Raw genomic sequence first — 19,718 nt, forward strand, 5'->3', positions numbered from 1 at the left:
AAAAAAACCAACTGCATCCTGTGTACCTTCTCCGTTCCCTTTGGGAATAATCCTGTCGCATACCACGGTCAAGATCTTAACTACTTAGGAGTCTCCTGATTAAATAAAAATAGCTCAACTAACAGTGGGTACAGATGAAGTAACATAAGACCTCGGGGGCAGAGGGTGGTTCCACTTTACGGGTCAGGAAGGGGAGGAAAGTAAGATCTAAGCAAGAGAAATGCCGGAATTCTAAGCCCAGGATTGACTCCAGGGCTGCAGGCTGTTTCTAAGGTGGATTTTCCCAAGGCAGGGAATGCAGCCCTGTCTCCTGGGCCCCCCATTGCCTCCTGACACTCAACAACCTGCACACAGGCTTTGTGGTGTTTTTGTGTTGTGGTGCGCTCAATATAGCCGGAAAACAACTGCTTTTAAATCTGGAGTGCCTTTCCTGGCTGTTGCTATCGCAACAAGTGAAAGCAATTCAGGCTCTGTTTACTGATGATTTATAAGCAAATGCAGTGAAGAATAGGAGGAGTCGCAGTAGTTAATGGTTTGGGGCGTTCTCGATATGCTTCCCGTGACCATCCAAGCAAGGGACCAATGGCCAGGAGGTGGCCAGTGACTTACCCTCCCCACTTCTACCAGGTTGGTCACCATGATGATGCTGGCGGTGTTTTCATGCCACACCATCCTCCAGAAGTCGTAGATGGTCTCCTGCATTGGTCCTGCAATAAAACACAGCAGAGACTTTGGTCTTCTTTGTAAGTGTGCAAGTGGACAATTTCTTGGCTTGGAAATCCATCTCTGGACAGCCGCAGGCAACACCCTCATTTCTTTAGGTGGGCTGGGTTGGCCTTTCTAGTGTTGATGGCACCTGTAGAGATAGTGGGTTTTTCACCCATGGTTGAGTTTCCTCATGTCATGCAATGGATCTGCGTTTGAGCTCTTTTTTTTGCCCCTCTGAAATGACTGCCCTGAAAGTTATTTTTTCATCATTCAGCTATTTATCTCCATAATACTCAAGAGTGAAATGTTAAAAAATGAGTCACATTACTCTTTCTGCTCACAACTGGCAGATACCCAGAAGAAAATGAGCCTATAGGAAAAATGGCCTTTTTTTGTTTCTGATTTTTTTTTTTTTTTTTTTAGTCTGGGCTATCTGTCAAATTAGTCCTTTAAAAAATTTTTGCCTGACTTCCTAAAGTGAGAGAAGTTGTACTTCCTGTGACTAAGCATGATCAAGACCTCTATTCCTAGCTCTTGGGCTCTGAGAATTGAAAAGCTCCTTTTATGGACTGGGAAATAGGTATCACAAGAATGCCAGTGCTGTGGATATTGTATGGGTACAGAAATTTGGAATTTAAACTTTTTTTTTCCTTGTTCTTTTTTTGCTTTTTAGCAGGGCCGCACCTGAGGCATATGGATGTTTCCAGGCTGGGGGTAAAATCAGAGCTGTAGCTGCCGGCCTATACCGCAGCCACAGCAACACGGGATCCGAGCCACGTCTGTGACCTCCACCACAGCTCATGGCAACAGATCATTGACCCACCGAGTGAGGTCAGGGGTCAAACCTGCTTCCTCACGGATACGAGTCAGATTCATTTCCGCTGCGCCACAATGGGAACTCCCTAAACTTTTTTTTAATGCAGATTTTCACAACACTCAAACTCTATCCTCTGCCCATGCCTATTTGAGGGTCTAAACGTAATAGCATAAATCTTTATACAGGAGCAGAAGTGTGAGGACAGGAGAGGAAGCAACTTCAAAGGCACGGAGTCACATGCCTAGCTGGTGTTCGGGGACCCATGGGAACAGCTGTCCTGTTGTATCTGGACACTGCAGATGGCTGGGTTTAGAGCTCAGATGTATGAACTGGAGATCTTTCTCTGACTTTGACCTGGATGTGTGATTTGGGGCAAGTTACTGGGTCATTGTGACCACTGGTATCTTCATCTTTATCTACATAACTGATTTCAGGAACATTTTTCAGTGTTACTCCGAGGATTCGTAGAGTCAACGCACATGCAGGCATTTTATAAACAGCCAAGCATGAGAACAAAAACAAGGTGCATTTTTTTAAAAAGTATTTTTTTAAGTATTTTTTTTTTGCTCTTTTTGGCCACCCCTGCAGCATATGGAAGTTTTCAGGCCAGGGATCGAATCCGAATTGGAGCTGAGACCTAGGTCACAGCTGCAGCAATGCGGCATCTTTAACCCTCTGCACCAGGCCAGGGATCGAACTGGCACCTCTACAGACAGGCTGGATCATTAACCCACTGTGCCCTATCAGGAACTCCGTTTTTGTTTTGTTTTGTTTTGAAGTTTTATTGATGTCTGGTTGATAAACGAAGTTGTGATAATTTCTGCTGCACAATAAAGTGATTCAGTTATACATATACACACAGCCCTTCTTTTTCAGATTCTTTTCCCATATAGGTCACCACAGAATGTTGGGTAGAGTTCCCTGTGCTACACAGCAGGTCCCCATTGACCAGTCAGTCCATATACCACAGTGTGGGTATGCCAAACCCAAAGCTCCGTGCATCCCTCCCCACAAGGTGCATTGAAAGATGTTAGGAATGGTCGCTCTCGGGCTGAGGCTCCTGTCACCTCTCGTTCCTCCTGACCTGTTATCAGTTGGACCCTGTGGCCCTTGTCTTCTTCTTCCTCACTGTCAAGCCTCTGTGCCTTCCCTCCGTAACACAAGCTCCCACCATCCCTCCCACTGCTCTGGCTGTACTTGTTCCTCTACCTCTGAGCCTCTGCGTCCAGTCCTTGGTGGCGCCTTGCACGCCACCTCCCACAGAGCTGCGCCTGCCGCTTGGCCCTGTCCCTTGGCATGTGCGTGCCATTCTTCTGATTCAGAGGCTGACGATTTCAATGCCTTCAATCAAGGTTGCGGAGGAGCCAGTGAACATCGGATCCCATCCATCATCACGCTTCCAGCCTCCATTGTGTACTTAATAGCTTGTTACTTATTCACGAGGAAAAAATACCCTGACTCCGTCTTTGTGCAAACACAATTTTCCCAATGTGACCCTGAGCCAAAGGGCGATGCTTCTTGCCACCTTCACTGGATACACAGCCCTGTGCCACCTACTCTGTGTTCTGATGACAATGGCTACCATGGACCAGTCTGATGTCCCAGCATTGAGGGAGCATGTGCCTTCAGGACTAGAGCCCCCTCTTCCCTGTGAGTCCAATAGAGACATTCAGGGCTGTGATCAAGTTCTAGGGTGGAACCCCCTCGCCCCTTCTTGGTTTGCATGCCCTTGTGATTGTGATGACTTAATGTCAAGCCCCCCGGAAAGAACGTGGCTGTCGAGGCTGCCTGTTCTTTCCTTAGTGCCTCTGGGATCCCAGCACACAGTAGGGCTTAATGAGTAAATGAATGAAGGAATACATCTGCATGCATCCTTATAAAACATTATTTACTATTAAACTATTATATTGAATGTGTAAATATTAGGTCATATTGATAAACAGTATTTGTAGGAGTCCGTTTTGTGACATATTTTGGTCTTGTAGAAGCTTGGACACTCACTGCCCTTACTCCTTCTCCATTCACTGGGGGGGAGGGGGCATCTTTTACAGGGGCTTCTTCAAAATGAGCAGGACAGTTATGTGGCCCTCAGGGCGCTGCAGGGGAGCTGCCCCAACCACGAAGCAGGGGGTTCTTTCTCGAGAAGCACAGCAGTCGTTAAGACATGGGCATTTTTTTTTTTGTCTTTTTGTTGTTGTTTTTGTTGTTATTGTTGTTGTTGTTGTTGCTATTTCTTGGGCCGCTCCCACGGCATATGGAGGTTCCCAGGCTAGGGGTTGAATCGGAGCTGTAGCCACCGGCCTACGCCAGAGCCACAGCAACGCGGGATCCGAGCCTCGTCTGCAACCTACACCACAGCTCACGGCAACGCCGGATCGTTAACCCACTGAGCAAGGGCAGGGACCGAACCTGCAACCTCATGGTTCCTAGTCGGATTCGTTAATGTGACTACATGTGGATTATCTTTAAAATAAAGGACATGGATAAGTATCAGCAGGTCACTTGGGTCACGACACACATTTTAGTCTTGATTTTTCTTACCTACTCATCTGGACTTAAAAAAAAAAAAAGGGTCAGGTGAGAAGAATGCATTAGGTGAGAGTCTTTTCAGTGCTAAAATTAGGATGGGAATCCAGAAGAACTAAAGCAGTTTGGGGCTAACATCTGAAAATGAATTTGAACACAAAGATTATTCTAAGTTGATGAGAGAAGGAAAAGAAGGTGCCAGGGGAGTTCCTATTATGGCTCAGCAGGTAACCCCCTAGCCTGGGAACTTCTATACATCACATGAGCAGCCCCAAAAAGCAAAAAAAAAAAAAAAAAAAAAAGCGCCAGGAAAGGTTCCCCTTCCACCCATGCAGTACTGTTCTTCCTTGGCCCTTGGCCCCTTGTTTCTCCCTTCCTTCCCTGAGTGGCACTGATGTCCCAGAACGGCCCCCTCCTGCATACCATGTGGCCTCTCCCACGCCTGGTCCCACGGGCAGCTCAACAGTAAAACTGCTCAGCACTGACACTGGAGAGGTTTATTTGATTGGCTGATGATTGAAGATATTTTCATGAGTGTTTGTTAGAATTTTTTTTTTTGAGGGAGAAACATGGAAGATGGCAGGCACCCAAATGTAAGGTTTTTATTTATTAAATTTTTTTTTTTTTTTTTGCTTTTTAGGGCTGCACCCAAGACATATGGAGATTCCCAGGCTAGGGGCTGAATGGGAGCTGCAGCTGCCAGCCTATGCCACAGCCACAGAAACGCAGGATCCGAGCCACATCTGCAACCTACACCACAGCTAAGGGCAATGCCGGATCCTTAACCCACTGAGCCAGGCCAGGGACTGAACCCTTGTCCTCAAGGATCCTAGTTGGGTTTGTTAACCACTGAGCCATGCCGGGAACTCCCCAAATATAAGGTTTTTAGATGCAAAATTTGTCAATCCTGTTGCTTTTTTTGACATATTTCAAATTATTTCCTGAGACTTGAATACATTATGACTCAGAGATACACATCTTTAAATGAAATGAAAAAAAGCACACCAGGGCCCTGGCGGGTAAGACCTCATGATACCATTTGGGTTTAGTGGCTGCTGGTGGGGACATCATGAGCCAACAGCTTGGCCTCCAGACGTGTGCCTGGCACACAGGGCGGTCACCCTCAGCCCCAGACCCTGGCAGCGCTGAAATGGGGGGCAGGGGGAGACCACCAGGGGCAGGTCAGGATGTATTCCCTGCCTTGAATGACTGTCTCCCAAATGCTGCTGTGGCAATGCCCTCAGTCCAGAGAGAGGTCAGTGGGGACAGCTCGCGGGGTGGACGAACAGCCAACCTTCTAAGGCAGGGTTTCCAAGACAGTGGCCAAGGGCCCCACATACCCCTCCCTTCAGCACCAGTAGCTGCAATAATGGCCCTGGTGTTTGATTCCCACAGCTTCTGGCTGTAGGGTGCCACACGATCACCATGACTGTCCATGTACTGATGAGGGCCCCATGGATGGGAAGGTTAGTCTCAGCAGTGGTCCCAGAGGACCTGAGCCTTTGAAAGGTAAGGGAAGCATCAGATTTCAGTAGCATCGGGCCAGGAATTCGCCCCATCCCCTTGGGCTCGGTGGCCTGCATAGACCTCTCTGCTGAGACGAAGACATGCGGAGGGGCTGTTCTTAGTTCTTCCACCACCCAGCCCTGGAGGAGCAGTAACAATGACTAAAAAAGGCAGAGAGAACTAAGAGCAGAAAAAGAAAAAAAAAAAACCAACAACAACAAAAAAAAACGAAAAGCTATGAAAAGCATAAGTGAAAGACATTCAAGGATGGCTCTATTGTGAAAAGCAAGTTCTCAAGTTCCTGGGAAGTGGGAGATATTAAAAATGGTAATTTCAGACCTTGAGAGATGGCTTCTTTACCCCTCCTCTCACGTTCTCATTCTCACACAGGATGTTTTCTGCGTTAACAAGAGCTGCCCGATGTCAAGGTCCTTGGAGCTCAGAGTGTAGGAAAGGAGTTTTTGGAAGAGAAGGTACAGATACAAATTGGTCTGTACCACTGTGTGTAGAATAATAGCTGACTTCTTTTGATCTCTAACTATTTTGTTGTTCTCTGAGTGTTTTACATGTTTTATGTTGGTAATTAAAACATGACAATCCTATGGAATAGGTGCTATAGTTTCCACTTGACTGAAAGGAGAGTCCGGGACGTTGCCCAAGGGGCTGAGTCTGCTGACCCCACCAGTCACACTGCGGCCATGGGAACATCAAAGGAACTGACAGGTGTGTGTGTGCACCAGTCAGCATGCTCCTGGCAAAATTAAAGGAGAAGGAAACCCATGCCAACCTACCCGAGGTGCCCACAGCATGTGGACATTCCCAGGCCAGGGATCAAACCTGTGCCACAGCAGTTGCAATGCCAGATCCTTAACCCACTGTGCCACAGGGAAACACATTAGATGCCTTTTTTTTTTTTTTGCTTTTTAGGGCTGCACCTGCAACATATGGAAGTCCCCAGGCTAGGGGTATGCCACAGCCACAGCAACACAGGATCCGAGCCATTTCTGCCACCAATGCTGCAGCTTGTGGCAATGCTGGATCCTTAACCCAATGAGCAAGGCCAGGGATCAAACCAGCATTCTCATGGACACTAGGTCGGGTTCTTAACCCACTGAGCCACAAGGAGAACTCCTGTGATGACAATTTCAGATAGCAACTTAAAATGTTCAAAGGGAGACCACGATTTTCTCAAACTTCTTTTGGGGATGCACACGCAAAACCATCTGAAGAGCACTGTCAGCCAGGGATGTGTGTCTCCAAGAGATAAAGTCAGGAAGAGACTGTGTTTTCCTGGGGGCAGGGCAGCAAGAAGAGTGTTACTTTTCCCCCAGTGGAGGAGTGCAGAGTGGGTCTGGCTTTGATGGCAGGGCTGAGGGTGGGAGGCTCTGAGCTGGAAGGAAAAGGGGCCCAAGGGAGGGAGCTGAGGAGGATGGAGGAGGTTTTAAGTGAGGCACTTGGATAAGCCCTCAGGCCAGGCGTGCCTTTCGTGCGCTCTCATTTCTCAGCATCGCAACTAAGTTCTATCTCACGATGAGAACCAGGCTGAGGAGGCTAAGTGACTTGGAAGCTGGGGTTCCAACACACATCAATCCAGCTGAGCCCGGCAAACTTCAGGAATGACTTCCTAAGCATGGGGAGCCTTGTCTGTGCACATCAGCCTCTAACGACCTGGCATGGCTGGTCCTGGGAGCGTCAGGGTGGCTGTGTGGTGAGGGGCACACACGGAGCAGTGGTGACACAGAGGGAGGGGGCGGGACCCCAGGGGCAGCAGCTGCAGGAAACTGGGAGTCCTGGCTATGGGTGCTGGCCCAGCTTGGCCTCCTTGAGGCCCTGTGGCACCCAGCTCACTCCATCTGAGCTGAAGACCCCTGATGGTGAGACACCCATACGCTGAAGAGGGGCTGAGGATCCACGCATTCACATCCAGGCTCTTGCTCATAAATACAAGAGGCCCTCAATTTCAGATCCATTACTCACTGCTACCGCTGGAGATAATGTAGAATAAGTATTATGAAGTCAGTTTCTCAATGTTCGGAGAACAAGGTGTCCCTTCAGTGGTTTCTGATGCACTTTTTCAATAGGATGCTTCCCTAACACCTACGTCTATAAATTTACATTTAAGAGCTTTTCATTTTTTGCAGGAGTGAAATGTAAAAGGTAAAATACGCCACCCTGCTTTACGGACTGAGCCTGCCTGGTGTCACAAAAGCACTAATGGTGACACAGAAAACAACTGGCTTCTGCATTAATAATTAATACTGCCTAACAACACTTGTTTGACAGGTGCATTTGCTCTCCCTGGAGGCTCTGTAAGTTAAGATCATGGAATGATTATGACAAAGTTTTGGGAAGGTAGGTGCGTCTCTTATATCTGAAAAATTAGGCATCCCCTGCCTACTGCATCCATTTCCTCTAGGACCCCGAATCCACACAGTGACGATTACATCTCACTCATACCATTCCCTAAAATTTTCCTTGCGGACTGAAATAAGAAAGTGTGCCAACATTAGCTCTGCAAATATTCCTGGCTGTCTCTAGATAATTAGTTTCACGGCATGTCAGTTTTCAGGTGCATTACTAGAACATATGAAAGCCTGATTGGACACCAAAAGGTCGTGTCAGATTTAATTAAGAGAAAATCAGTATAAACCAAACGCTAATGGAAAGGCTACGTATAAAATCTAAAATAGCCTGGGACACCTCTGCCTGTAGCATCAGTCATGACCCTTCAACCTTGACTCTCTTTTGGTTTATAATCTGACTTTCATCTTATTCACTTATTCAACTAAAAATAATTATGAAATATTAAAAAAGTAAGGAATAATATAGAAGGTATTATTTAATATGTCTTAATAAATGTAATCAACCACCACTTTCTTCCTAATACCGGGAACTTAGTATTTAATTTTAACTATTTATTCCCCCGCCTTTTTTTTTTTGCTTTTTAGGGCTGCACCCACAGCATATAGAGGTTCCCAAGCTAGGGGTCAAATCGGAGCTACAGCTGCCAGCCTACACCCCAGCCACAGCCATGCCAGAACCGAGCCTTGTCTGAGACCTACACCAGAGCTCATGGCAATGCTGGATCCTTAACCCACTGAGTGAGGCCAGGGATTGAACCCGCAACCTCACAGTTCCTAGTCAGATTCGTTTCTGCTGCACCACGACGGGAATTCCTATTCCCATTTTTCATTTTTGTACCATCTAGAATCTTAGTTCCAATGTGAGCTCATTGTATCTTTTTTTTTTCTTTTTTTTTGCTATTTCTTGGGCCACTCCCGTGGCATATGGAGGTTCCCAGGCTAGGGGTCGAATCAGAGCTGTAGCCACCGGCCTACGCCAGAGCCACAGCAACGCGGGATCCGAGCCGCGTCTGCGACCTACACCACAGCTCACGGCAACGCCGGATCGTTAACCCACTGAGCAAGGGCAGGGACCAAACCCGCAACCTCATGATTCCCAGTCAGATTCGTTAACCACTGCGCCATGACGGGAACTCCATGTATCTTAATTAGTCATTATTATAATCACTTTCCTGTTGTAAATTTTTATGGTCTTCATTTTTATTGTGGTTTTCCTTTACTTATCATTACTAGGATAAAGTTTGTGCATTTCTATACCACTCCTTTTTTTTTCTTTAGAGTCATCATATTTTTAAAATATAATTGATTTACAGTGCTGTGCCAATTTCTGCTGTACAGCATAGTGACCCAGTTGTACATATGTATACATTCCTTTCCTCATACTATCTTCCATCGTGTTCTATCCCGAGAGACTGGATATAGTTCCCTGTGCTGTACGGTAGGACCTCACTGCTCATGCATTCTAAATGTAATCATTTGCATTTACCAACCCCAACGCCAACTCTTAACTACATCTCAGGTCATGTTAAAAATAGATAAAGAGGTACATTTTTTAAAAAAGTAAACTTACAACAAAATGACACAAGTATGCTGAATACCTTCTTTCCCTTACGCATTAAGACCTTAAAAAAAGAAAATAAATGGAAAAAGTGGCTTTGAGACTTAAGTTTTTCTTAATACTTTTAGAAATTTTCTTTTTTCCTTAAACAAAAGCTACATGTGTTAAAATTAATTTGAATGAAGCACTTCAAAATAAAAATTGACAAGATTACTCATGGAAGCCTTAAAATAAATTATTTCTGACACAAACCATAAACAGGCCTAACTATTTAGATATACTCATGTATTAATAAAATCCTAATTAAAGATGAAAAAATAAAAAGTTATATTAGAAATAACTTTGGGAGTTCCTACTGTGGTACAGTGGGTTAAGAATCCTACTGCAGTGGCTTGGGTGGTTTCAGAGGCATGGGTTTGCACCCAGGCCTGCAGCAGTGGGTTAAAGGATCTGGCGCTGCTTCAGCTGTGGCCTGGATTTAGTCCCTGGCTGGGAGAACCTCCATATGCTGCGAGTGTGGCCATAAAAAAAAAAAAATTAAAAAAACATTCGTTGCCTCTATACCGCATATGCCATGTGATGATTTAAATCACAACCAGTTTTGTTAAACACATTGTCATTTATAAAACACTGACATGCTCAAAAGATTCTTCAAAGTGGTACAAATGCTCTCAGTGTTAAGAAAACTTAGAAAAAAATCTTTCTATTTGAAAATAGAAGAGTAAGATTGGTCTGATAGGAGTTCCCATCGTGGCGCAGCAGAAACAAATCCGACTAGGAACCATGAGGTTGGGGTTTGATCCCTGGCCTCGCTCAGTGGGTCAAGGATCTGGCGTTGCCATGAGCTGTGGTGTAGGCTGGCAGCTGTAGATCCGATTCGACCCCTAGCCTGGGAACCTCCATATGCCATAAGTATGGCCCTAATAAGCAAAAAAAGAAAAGAAAAAAAAAAAAGATTGGTCTGACTGTGTAGCTAGAAAACTTGTTTTGGAAACTTGTTCATACACTAGTGGGAAAATAGTTAGTATCCCTTTCACCTTCACCTGAGTGAGTAGTGAGGCTTTGGATGCAGGGTCAGGGTGGGTTACCAGCAAGTCCTCAAAACCACAGTTACTCCCTAGTGAAATGTCTGTTTTAGTCTGCGTGTACGTATTTCACTGGGTCTCTATGTGTTTTTTTAAGACCATTATAGCCATGATAATGTTATGTAACTTTAAAAAAGAATAAGAATTCTTAACATCAACTATGGGCACCACGGTCCTTTTCCCAGGCTGACATGCAGTGCTTGGGGGACCCTGCACGTCCCGGGACTTCACTGTATGCAGTTGATGTCAGCGGCCTGGAAGACAAATCCCTTTCCCTTCAGCTTTGCTCTGTCTCCCACCTCCTTGGTGCAAATTGTCACTGGCCACCTTTAGGCATTTGGTCAACCAAGCGGAAAGCAGAGCCTGCCTTGCCAGTCTCACCCAACACAGAACAGGATGCTGCAAAAGGCCAAGAGTGCAGCCTTCCCTTCCTCTCTCTCTGATTCCCCTCTGCTCCTCTGCCATCATTATCGTCTTTCCCAGATGATTCCTCAGCCCCGTTTTGTTCTCCAGGGGTTTCTTAGCCTTCCAAAGTGCCTCTCTAAGACATCCTTCTGTAATTCTTAGATGAGAAATTGGTTTGCACAAAGTCTCTTGGGAAGGAAGCTGTCTGGTCTTTGGAATTAAGCTCTTTTCACTTACACGGAGGCCTCAGAGAAGCCTTCAGAAGCCCCTGCTGGTGCCCTTGGTTGCCCTCGGAGACGGTCAATGTCTGCATGACCTCAAAAATGAGGGAAATATGCTTTCTGCAACTTATGAGAGAACTTATCTTTGCAACTCACATTTGTTTAAAAGTTCACAACAGTGACGATAATTTCCGTGCCGGGGGGAGGGGGCGGTGCCAGATGCTGGTGAAACTGCAAGTGGTTCCCCTTGGACACGTCCTGGAAGAAGCATATTCCCAGGTGTGGAATGTACTAGCTTGTATGAAGCCATTTAAGTACATAGCAGGCTTGGGTTAAAGCCTATGTGCTTTGAGAGGCGTGTGGGTGGAATCAATGGAGGAGCGGTCATGGTAAGAATTTTAGCGGATACTTCTGGAGACATTTCTCACAGAGCTAAGCAGGGCAACTTCAGCGTCTACACTCTAATTAACCACCCTGCTCTACTGCCTCTGGGAGGAAAGAAGCCACGTTCCCATCACTGACATAAAACATGTTTATACGTGGAAGGACTTTTAGGGCCAAATAAAATCTTCACGTTTCAAAGATTTGATTGTGAGCATGCTGCACAAGCAAAGGAATATTTATTAAAAAAAAAAACAAAACCTGAGCTCCAGCAGACCTTGCACTTGGAACTGGAATGTTCCAAAGCATTTCTGCATAAGCATTCCTTGCACTTGGAACTGGAATGTTCCAAATCCATCTGCCTAAAGGAACCGTTACTTGGATTTTGTTCCCTTTGGACAAGACACAGCCCTCTTCTAGAATCATGTCTCTCCGGGGATGGGAGAAACATCCCCAGCTTGCCGGGCCCCGCTGTGGACGGGGAACCAAAGGTTGCTGTCATTCTTGACAATTGCAAGATAAAGGCGGATACATGAGATTTGCGTGGTGGGGTAAAAATGAGGCCCCCAAAGAGAAACTCGAGCAGAGAAGAGAATGGAAGTGTGGTAGGCCCTGTGATGCAGAGACAGACACACACTCTCGGGGGCCCACTGGTCCAGGATCCCTGGGTCAGGCTGGATGGAAAAGCCTCATGAGGCGCTGGGAAGAGGCAGGCGGGTGAGACACCCTCCGAGGTGTCTGCACCTTGGGACAGAGGACCACGACAGCTGTTCACCTAAGAGCCCTCTGCCTGCAGAGTCACAAAACATTCATCAGGCCAGTCTCCAAAGAGAACCCGCATAATGTCACCCCAAGTGCCTGCTCACGCTGCAAAGAGGAGCACGGAGGGGAGGCAATCATGGAGGAAAAGAAGAATGGGGCCTTCAGAAAGTGGGGGTGGGTGACCCCGGGGCCTGCCTGCCTTCCGTCAAGGAGAAGCAAAGAGGAGGGAAGAACGTACACTCCTAGGTTCGGGGGTCACTGCTGGGGGAAGAAGCTTTCATTAGTCTCCCTCTTCTTTAATGAAGTGTTTTTCAGTGCACAAGTGGAATCTGCTTTTATTTCAGGAAGAAGAGAATAAATCTTATAAATGATGGAAACAGAGGCAAGGTGATTCCCTAGACCGTAGCTCAGTGCAGATCCTCTCGAGTTTTCAATGGCATCAGGAAATCTCCAGAAGCATCCTTTTGAGTGAAAACGCTGGAAAAAGAGCTTAGCTCGGCTAGAAACTTTCTCAAGTTTGCTGCCCTGATAAACTTGTCCCAAACGGTGTCCATGAGTGATAAAGGACCCTGGTCCCAGACTCTGTGGTTCTAGGGCTGGTTCAGGCCTCATTTCTCCACTTGCCCAATGGTTTAGGGCTGGGAGAGAGAAACGGCTAAAGCACTGCCTGAACCTGACGTTACAGCAAACTCAGATGGGTGACACTGGTTGCTTCTCGACAGGTCACATGGCATAATCCCTGAGTCACGCTGCATTCCCGACGCTGCACTTAGCTGGCACTTGGAAGGGGCACAGAAACACTTCTTCAGTTTTCAATGAATTAGGCCTGAAAGGGTTGGCCTTGCAAAGGTGGGGGAGGCCCAGGGAGGCCAGTGCCAGAGAAAGCCCCCAGCCTGGGCATGATGGGTCACAGCTCTGTCCTCTCTGTCTTTTCCTCCCTGTTGACCAAAGCCACTTGGGAGACCAGAAACACAGGACTTTTGCCCTAATTTGGGCATGGCACAGGCCCTATTCAAATATGAATGTTCATCCATACCATTTGCAAGTGCTTTTGTACAAGTGACTCATCTGAAGGGACATGGATGACAGTCACTTAAATCTACGAGTGATTTCAGTTGCCACCGTTTCAATGACACAGCAAAAGCGTTGGGACTTAAAAGATTTTCAACTTTTCTACCAGCTCCAAAAGATTCTATAATTTTTCTAATTCAAATAAGGGACACTTCTAAATGACCCTAAAATATTTAAAACGCATTTGTCTCAAGGCATTGGAGGACCCAGTCCCCGTGGGACATCGCTTATCTTCAAAGTAGTAAGTTAGCTTTCATTACTTGAGGGATACGTTTCTGCCATAGCATCTATGACAACACGGTGGATGGTACCTCACAGGAGCTAATTTTGGTTTCATCTTTTAATTTGCAAGCCGTCTTTAAATGTTCTCACCACTAAGGAGCCGGTTTAGTAAGAGCTCGGGGCTGAGTCATGTCTGTGATCTGACCTTCTGGCTAATTGGCCAGTAGCTTTTGAGGTGAATCTGGTGAAGAAAAAGTAGGGTTTGAAAGGAAGTTTGTGCATAAGCAAATAACAATTGCTATTATTTGCAACTGTTCATCTTCCCTTAGGAAACTGCAGAGGGGGAGTAAGATGCAGGTGGGCCTGCATGGAGAGCTTGGCCCTGGGCACTGGGAATGCTCAGACCTTCTCAGAGGTCAAGGTTTGCTTGGGTCTAAACCACCTTTGCTCAAAGCCTCCCCACTGAAGTGTGGAAACTAGTGCACACTCCACTTGACTGGGCAAAACTTTTCAATCCATCTCCAACAGAAGAGAAGGGAATCCAAACATTACCCACTACCCAGCGTACTGGGGAAGAACAATGACAGCTAGTGTGGAATTTGCACTCAAGGTGCATGCCGCCCGGGTGCTCGGAGGAATAAACACAAAAGCTGTTTACTGAAGACTTAGCTTTTGATGAAAAAAAAAAGAATGTTTCCTTTCAATTTCACCAAGAAATAATTTCAAGTGTCCATCTCCATCTGGAGGCCAGAACCCAGGAGACAAAAGCTCTGTGTGGAGGGTGGGGAACGTGCATTGACCCTGGAACCAACTTCTGCTGTGAGAGCGACTTGCTGAGGGAAGCTGGGAGCTGTGCTCGGCATTGGTATTTACCACCTCAGAGGCTTTCTGGGAATTAGGACCTGGGAAAATACAACCCATGTTTGTCTTTCTGAAAATCCTTATTAACACTGTTCATCCCACACAGGCTATGTGACAAAATGTAGCAGAAAAGCAGATGGACAGTAAATAGAGGGAAGTCACTGTAGCAAAGTCTCAACTCTTGCAGGAATGGAGAGTCTGGAGTTTACTTCCACCATAAAGCTTCATGCCCCACATTTTTACCACCTTCATGTAAGAGTTTCCCCCTAGCTCTGGATGGAGGAAACTTTTTAACATTCTCTTTTTCAAATTATGAACAGATTCTCATTATGGACCAATAAGACTGATCATCTAAGATCTAGATGGGAGGGGGCTACCTATGCGTGGCCAGAGTCACTGCAGAGCTAAGCAAATTGACTGCAGCAAGGTCAAGTGTCTCCAAAAACAGTGGTGCCTTGATTTCCCGACATGATCAAAGGAAAGTTTCCCAGCCTGTACCTTAGAAAGGAAACAGTCTCAGCGATTGCAGATAAGAATCTACCCAGGGCAGGAGTTCCCGCTATGGTGCAATGGGATCAGCAGCGTCTCTGTAGCGCCAGGATCAAACACAGGTTTGATCTCCAGCCCAGCACAGGGGGTTAAGGATCTAGTCCTTGGATCTGACCCCTGACTCAGGAACTCTATATACTATAGGGGGCAGCCAAAAAAGGAAAAAAAAAAAAAAAAAAAAGAAATACAGAATCCACACTGCACCAGGGCAGAAGACAGCCCGCCAGGCCAGTAATCTGAAAGAAGTTGTACACAGACTATAGCATCGCTCACTGCAGTATTTCGCTCCGTGGACCTCTTCTGAGGGATTTCAGCATTTTCCTTCCTGAGCCCGATAACCCCATGCTTTCAGGGCAAGGCAGAGGAAGGCCTCAGCAGATGGAGTTAGCAGACGTGAAAAGCAGAGAAGGGAAAAATAATTCTGCATTCAAGACAGGACATCATTGACGGTTTTCAACGAGTTATCCAAGGATAGGATATAACCGCAGTGAGCAAAGAGGCAGGGGACTCGATTTTCAAGCGCTCATGTGAGCAGAACATAGGAGGCGTGCTTTGGCGGCTTGGAGCCCACCCCATACCGCGTCCAGTTCTCCTGCCAAGAAATGACAGATGTATGCTGCCCGGGCAGGTAGAGTGTGACTGGGGCTGTGACGCATCTGTCCCAGCACACCTGTCCATCTGCTAGGTTCAGGTCCCTGCCCTCTTAAGCACTTCATGGCACTAAGGCAGGTGACCACCTACAGGCACCCCAGAGACCATGGTAGGAACAGGCTCTATAGGAAACCCGGGTCTTCTTTGGATGCCAGGCATGAAGCAGCCTCTTCCTCTGTGGCCTGAGGACCAGGCTGCCCTGTCAGGTTGATGCAGTTCTGTCCAATGGATGGTGGTATTGGGTTTCCTCTTTTGGGTCCTCTATCTCTGCCAGTGTGAACTGGCATCCTCAGGTGTGACATTGAGCCCCTGGATTCTCTGAGCAGAAACTCCAGATTGCTCAAACTGGGCAATTTACTCTTCTTTTTAAAAATTTTATAATGATTTTTATTTTTTCCATTATAGCTGGTTTACAGTGTTCTGTCAATTCTCCACTGTACAGCAAAGTGACCCAGTCACACATACATGTATACATTCTTAATTTACTCTTCTTGAGCATAGGTGCCCTGAGACCCACTTCATCACTTGTGGGTTTTTTTTTTTTTTTGTCTTTTTGCCATTTCTTGGGCCGCTCTTGTGGCATATGGAGGTTCCCAGACTAGGGGTCGAATTGGAGCCGTAGCTGCCGGCCTACACCACAGCCACAGCAATGCAGGGATCCGAGCCACGTCTGCAACCTACACCACAGCTCACGGCAATGCTGGATCCTTAACCCACTGAGCAAGGTCAGGGATCGAACCCACAACCTCATGGTTCCTAGTCGGATTCGTTAACCACTGAGCCACGACGGGAACTCCGACTTGTGTTTTTCTGAACTGTGCTAATTTGACAGGGTTGGCCCTGAGCTTGGCCTTGATCTTGCCATGTAGAGTGCCTGTCACCATCAGCCTTAGACTTTGGACCAGCTAAAACCTGAACCAGCGGGTCTTCCAAACAGGTACCCAGGTGCCCTGTGGGAAGGAGGTGACTCCAAATTCTGTGTGACATAGGGCGTTTAAAACAACTGTAATTACGAGGTATTTTTACATATGAACTTACCATAGACAACTTGCTGTTTGAGAAGCACCATAGGAAAGGGTTGGAGTTTAGATTCATTTTGTAAAAGATTCACCACATGTGTGTGAGGAGCAAGCTTCACAAGGCCCAGGTAAGTGGCACCAGGCAGTGTATCGTGGGGTTCATCCTTATCCTGCCCACAAGACACTAGAGAGATGCCTACAGAGCCCCGCTTCACGACTAACTCAGCTACATGTGAGTTCTCTGTTCAACCCCTGCTTCTCCCCATGGGCCTCAAGTCTTCTATGAATGAAACATATCATTCATATGATTCATTTAATATCTTAAATGATCAGAGGATGGAAACTACATTCATGAGTGACAGCACAAAGCCTATTACATAAAAGGCCCTTAATATTTACAGAACAAATGGACAAAGAAAAACCGAGTTTCACAAAGAAGAGTACTATATCAGCCCAAACTATGAATACAGAAAGAAAATGTATTTATCATTTCTTCATTAAATGAGAAGGAATCACACTTAAAAATCAATAGTTTGGACACTAGAACCTATTTAAAGTTAGAAGACATTTTAGTCTTATGCAACCTGGATTGCCGAACAAAATAAAAACTACAACTGCCCACTGTCATTGCTCTTGTCAGAAATATTCATTTCCATCCCGGATTTTCTTGTGGTTACTCCCTGTTATCTTTGTTTCCAGCTTTTTCTCTCCAGGATAGTGCCGCACTAATTAATCTTAAAGCACTGTTTTCACCACCACATGCCTTAGAAACATCCTTCCTTTTCCCCTCCCCATCTTTCTTCCTTTCGTTAAATAATGCTCCTTATTCAAAGCCTTTTAACCAGTGTCCTCACTTTACCTGTCAGTTCTTTGTTCCTCACCCTTTGAATTTAGGGGGTTTTCTCTGGGAGGGGGTTAGAGATTTTTCAGGCTGGATTTTTTTTTTTTGGGCTGCACCTGTAGTATATGGAGGTTCCCAGGCTAGGGGTCAAATTGGAGTTGCAGCTGCCAGCCTACACCACAGCCACAGCCACGCAAGATCCGTGACCTAACACCACAGCTCACCGCAAAGCCGGATCCTTAAGCCACTGAGCCAGGCCAGGGATCGAACCTGAATCATCATAGATACTAGTCGGGTTCTTAACCTGCTGAGCCACGATGGGAACTCCAGGCTGGACTTTAGTAAGTGGGAGAATGCCTGAACTTGGATGTAAAACTGTGTGTCTGTGTGAATTTATCCTCAGAGATGGTCATCTCAACAAGCAATCCCAGGGACCCATATGATGCCACATATGAAGACCCTCCCCCTCCCACCATTTCCCCCGTGCTCTGAGCTAGGGTCTGTCCTCCCACCTGGCCCATCCTCTGGCTGAAGATCTGCTTCTCTGTCCTCCCCTCCTCCAGCTCCCCTGAAACCTCAAGGGCAGAGGTGCCGCCATGTGACTGCACCGTGCCCTCCAGATTTCGTGATGCAAGGTCCTTGGCAGGATCCTCCAATATTTCTGTGCATGCCCAGCCCATGGAGGAACTTGGGGGTGAGATGGGGGGTGGGGGCTGGGCAGGCCGTGCTCCGCTCAGATGCACAGGTAGCTTTTCCTTCCACAGTGACCTTGCACCATCCTTCCTAAGTGCTCTGAAGCAGGACCTTTGAGGCCAGTTTGGAAAATCAACCTAAACGGCAATAAAAAGGACACTTCTCCAGGGTCCCGTGTTCATGCGCCACGTGGCTGGCAGGCAATTTCCCTAATCATCTTGGAGGGGCAGTTCTGACGTGTGCATCTTTCTGCAGCTCAAGGCCCCCATGGTGGTCTCTATGGGGAAGCTTTTGATTGAGTGTGATCAGTTCTGGGTGATCCCACCCACTCAAGCACTGCCTCTCTCCATGATCCCAGCTTCTGAAACCCCAGCTCTGCCCTGGCTCTGAGTATGGACATGCGGTCACACATGTGACCGCCTCTCCTTTGACCCTGGATGTTATAACTGCATTAACGGCTGGCCGGGCAGGTGCGATGAAGTGAATACCAGGTCATCAATCAATCAGCTGCCAGATGGAAACCAATGAAAGGGTGGAGACAGGAAGGCACTAAAAAAGCCACCGATCTGGCCTGAATGCGGTGCCTTCAGTTTGCAGAAACGTTATCATGATCATCAAAGGTCAAGTCAGGGACTGGTAGAAAAATCAGGAAAGTTGAGGGAGGGGGAGAGACTGAAGAGATATATTCAGGACATGTCCTCTGCACTGAAGGGACCTGGTAGAAATCTCTGTATTTCGAACTCTTGGGGATAAAACTGGTTGTCAGGAAAATGGACCATTCATGTAGTTTCAGGGGTTCCTGCTGTGAACAGATTTTCAAGGCTCGTATCAGTGCAACACAGAGAGAGAAAAAAAGAGCGAGGAGGGATTTAAAAATGGCATCTGCCTGTTAGGCTTTATCACCCGTTTTGCTGAACTTTGAGAGGCAGGTTGTTTTTGTTTTTTAATGAAGGCCATCCATGGGCATGTTCCATCTGTCCTATCCATTACTGAGCATGATCCAAAACCATCATCGCTGGCAACCTGAGGCCATCCGTTGCACTGCGCTTGTGGCGTATACCAGAGAAGCCATCCTGGGCTTTCCTGCCTTCTTTTTAGGGCCCTGCCCACAGTATATGGAAATTCCCAGGCTAGGGGGTCGAATTGGAGCTGCAGCTTACAGCCCACACCACAGCTCACGGCAACACTGGGTCCTTAAGCCACTGAGCAAGGCCAGGGATGGAACCCGCATCCTCATGGATACTAGTGGGGTTCGTTACCATGGAGCCAGGACTGGAACGCCCCTCCTGACGTTTTAATCTGAACCTCATGATCTGAATGTCTTACTCGTAACACGATGGGTACTGTCTGGACTGAATGTTAGACGAAAACACTCATCATGTCCTCCTCCTCCCTGGGCACCAGCGACAGTGACATAAGGACGCCAGTTTTGTTTTGTTTTGTTTTGAACGAATAAGTAGCATGGTTTATTACCAGGAG

The 19,718-nt window shown here is 46.8% G+C and overlaps 1 protein-coding gene across 6 annotated transcripts in view; it reads right to left on the reverse strand.

Annotated features, from left to right (window-relative positions):
- The window catches only part of PTPRM (protein tyrosine phosphatase receptor type M), a 749,971-nt gene that overhangs the window by 55,585 nt on the left and 674,668 nt on the right, over positions 1 to 19,718 (reverse strand). For all 6 annotated transcript variants that reach the window (XM_047793745.1, XM_047793747.1, XM_047793743.1 and 3 more), the window contains one exon: positions 610 to 707. In XM_047793745.1, coding sequence (XP_047649701.1) covers positions 610 to 707 — 98 coding nt within the window. The remainder of the gene's footprint in view (positions 1 to 609; positions 708 to 19,718) is intronic.

Source organism: Phacochoerus africanus, chromosome 8, assembly GCF_016906955.1.
Source record: "Phacochoerus africanus isolate WHEZ1 chromosome 8, ROS_Pafr_v1, whole genome shotgun sequence".
NCBI lineage: Eukaryota > Metazoa > Chordata > Mammalia > Artiodactyla > Suidae > Phacochoerus > Phacochoerus africanus.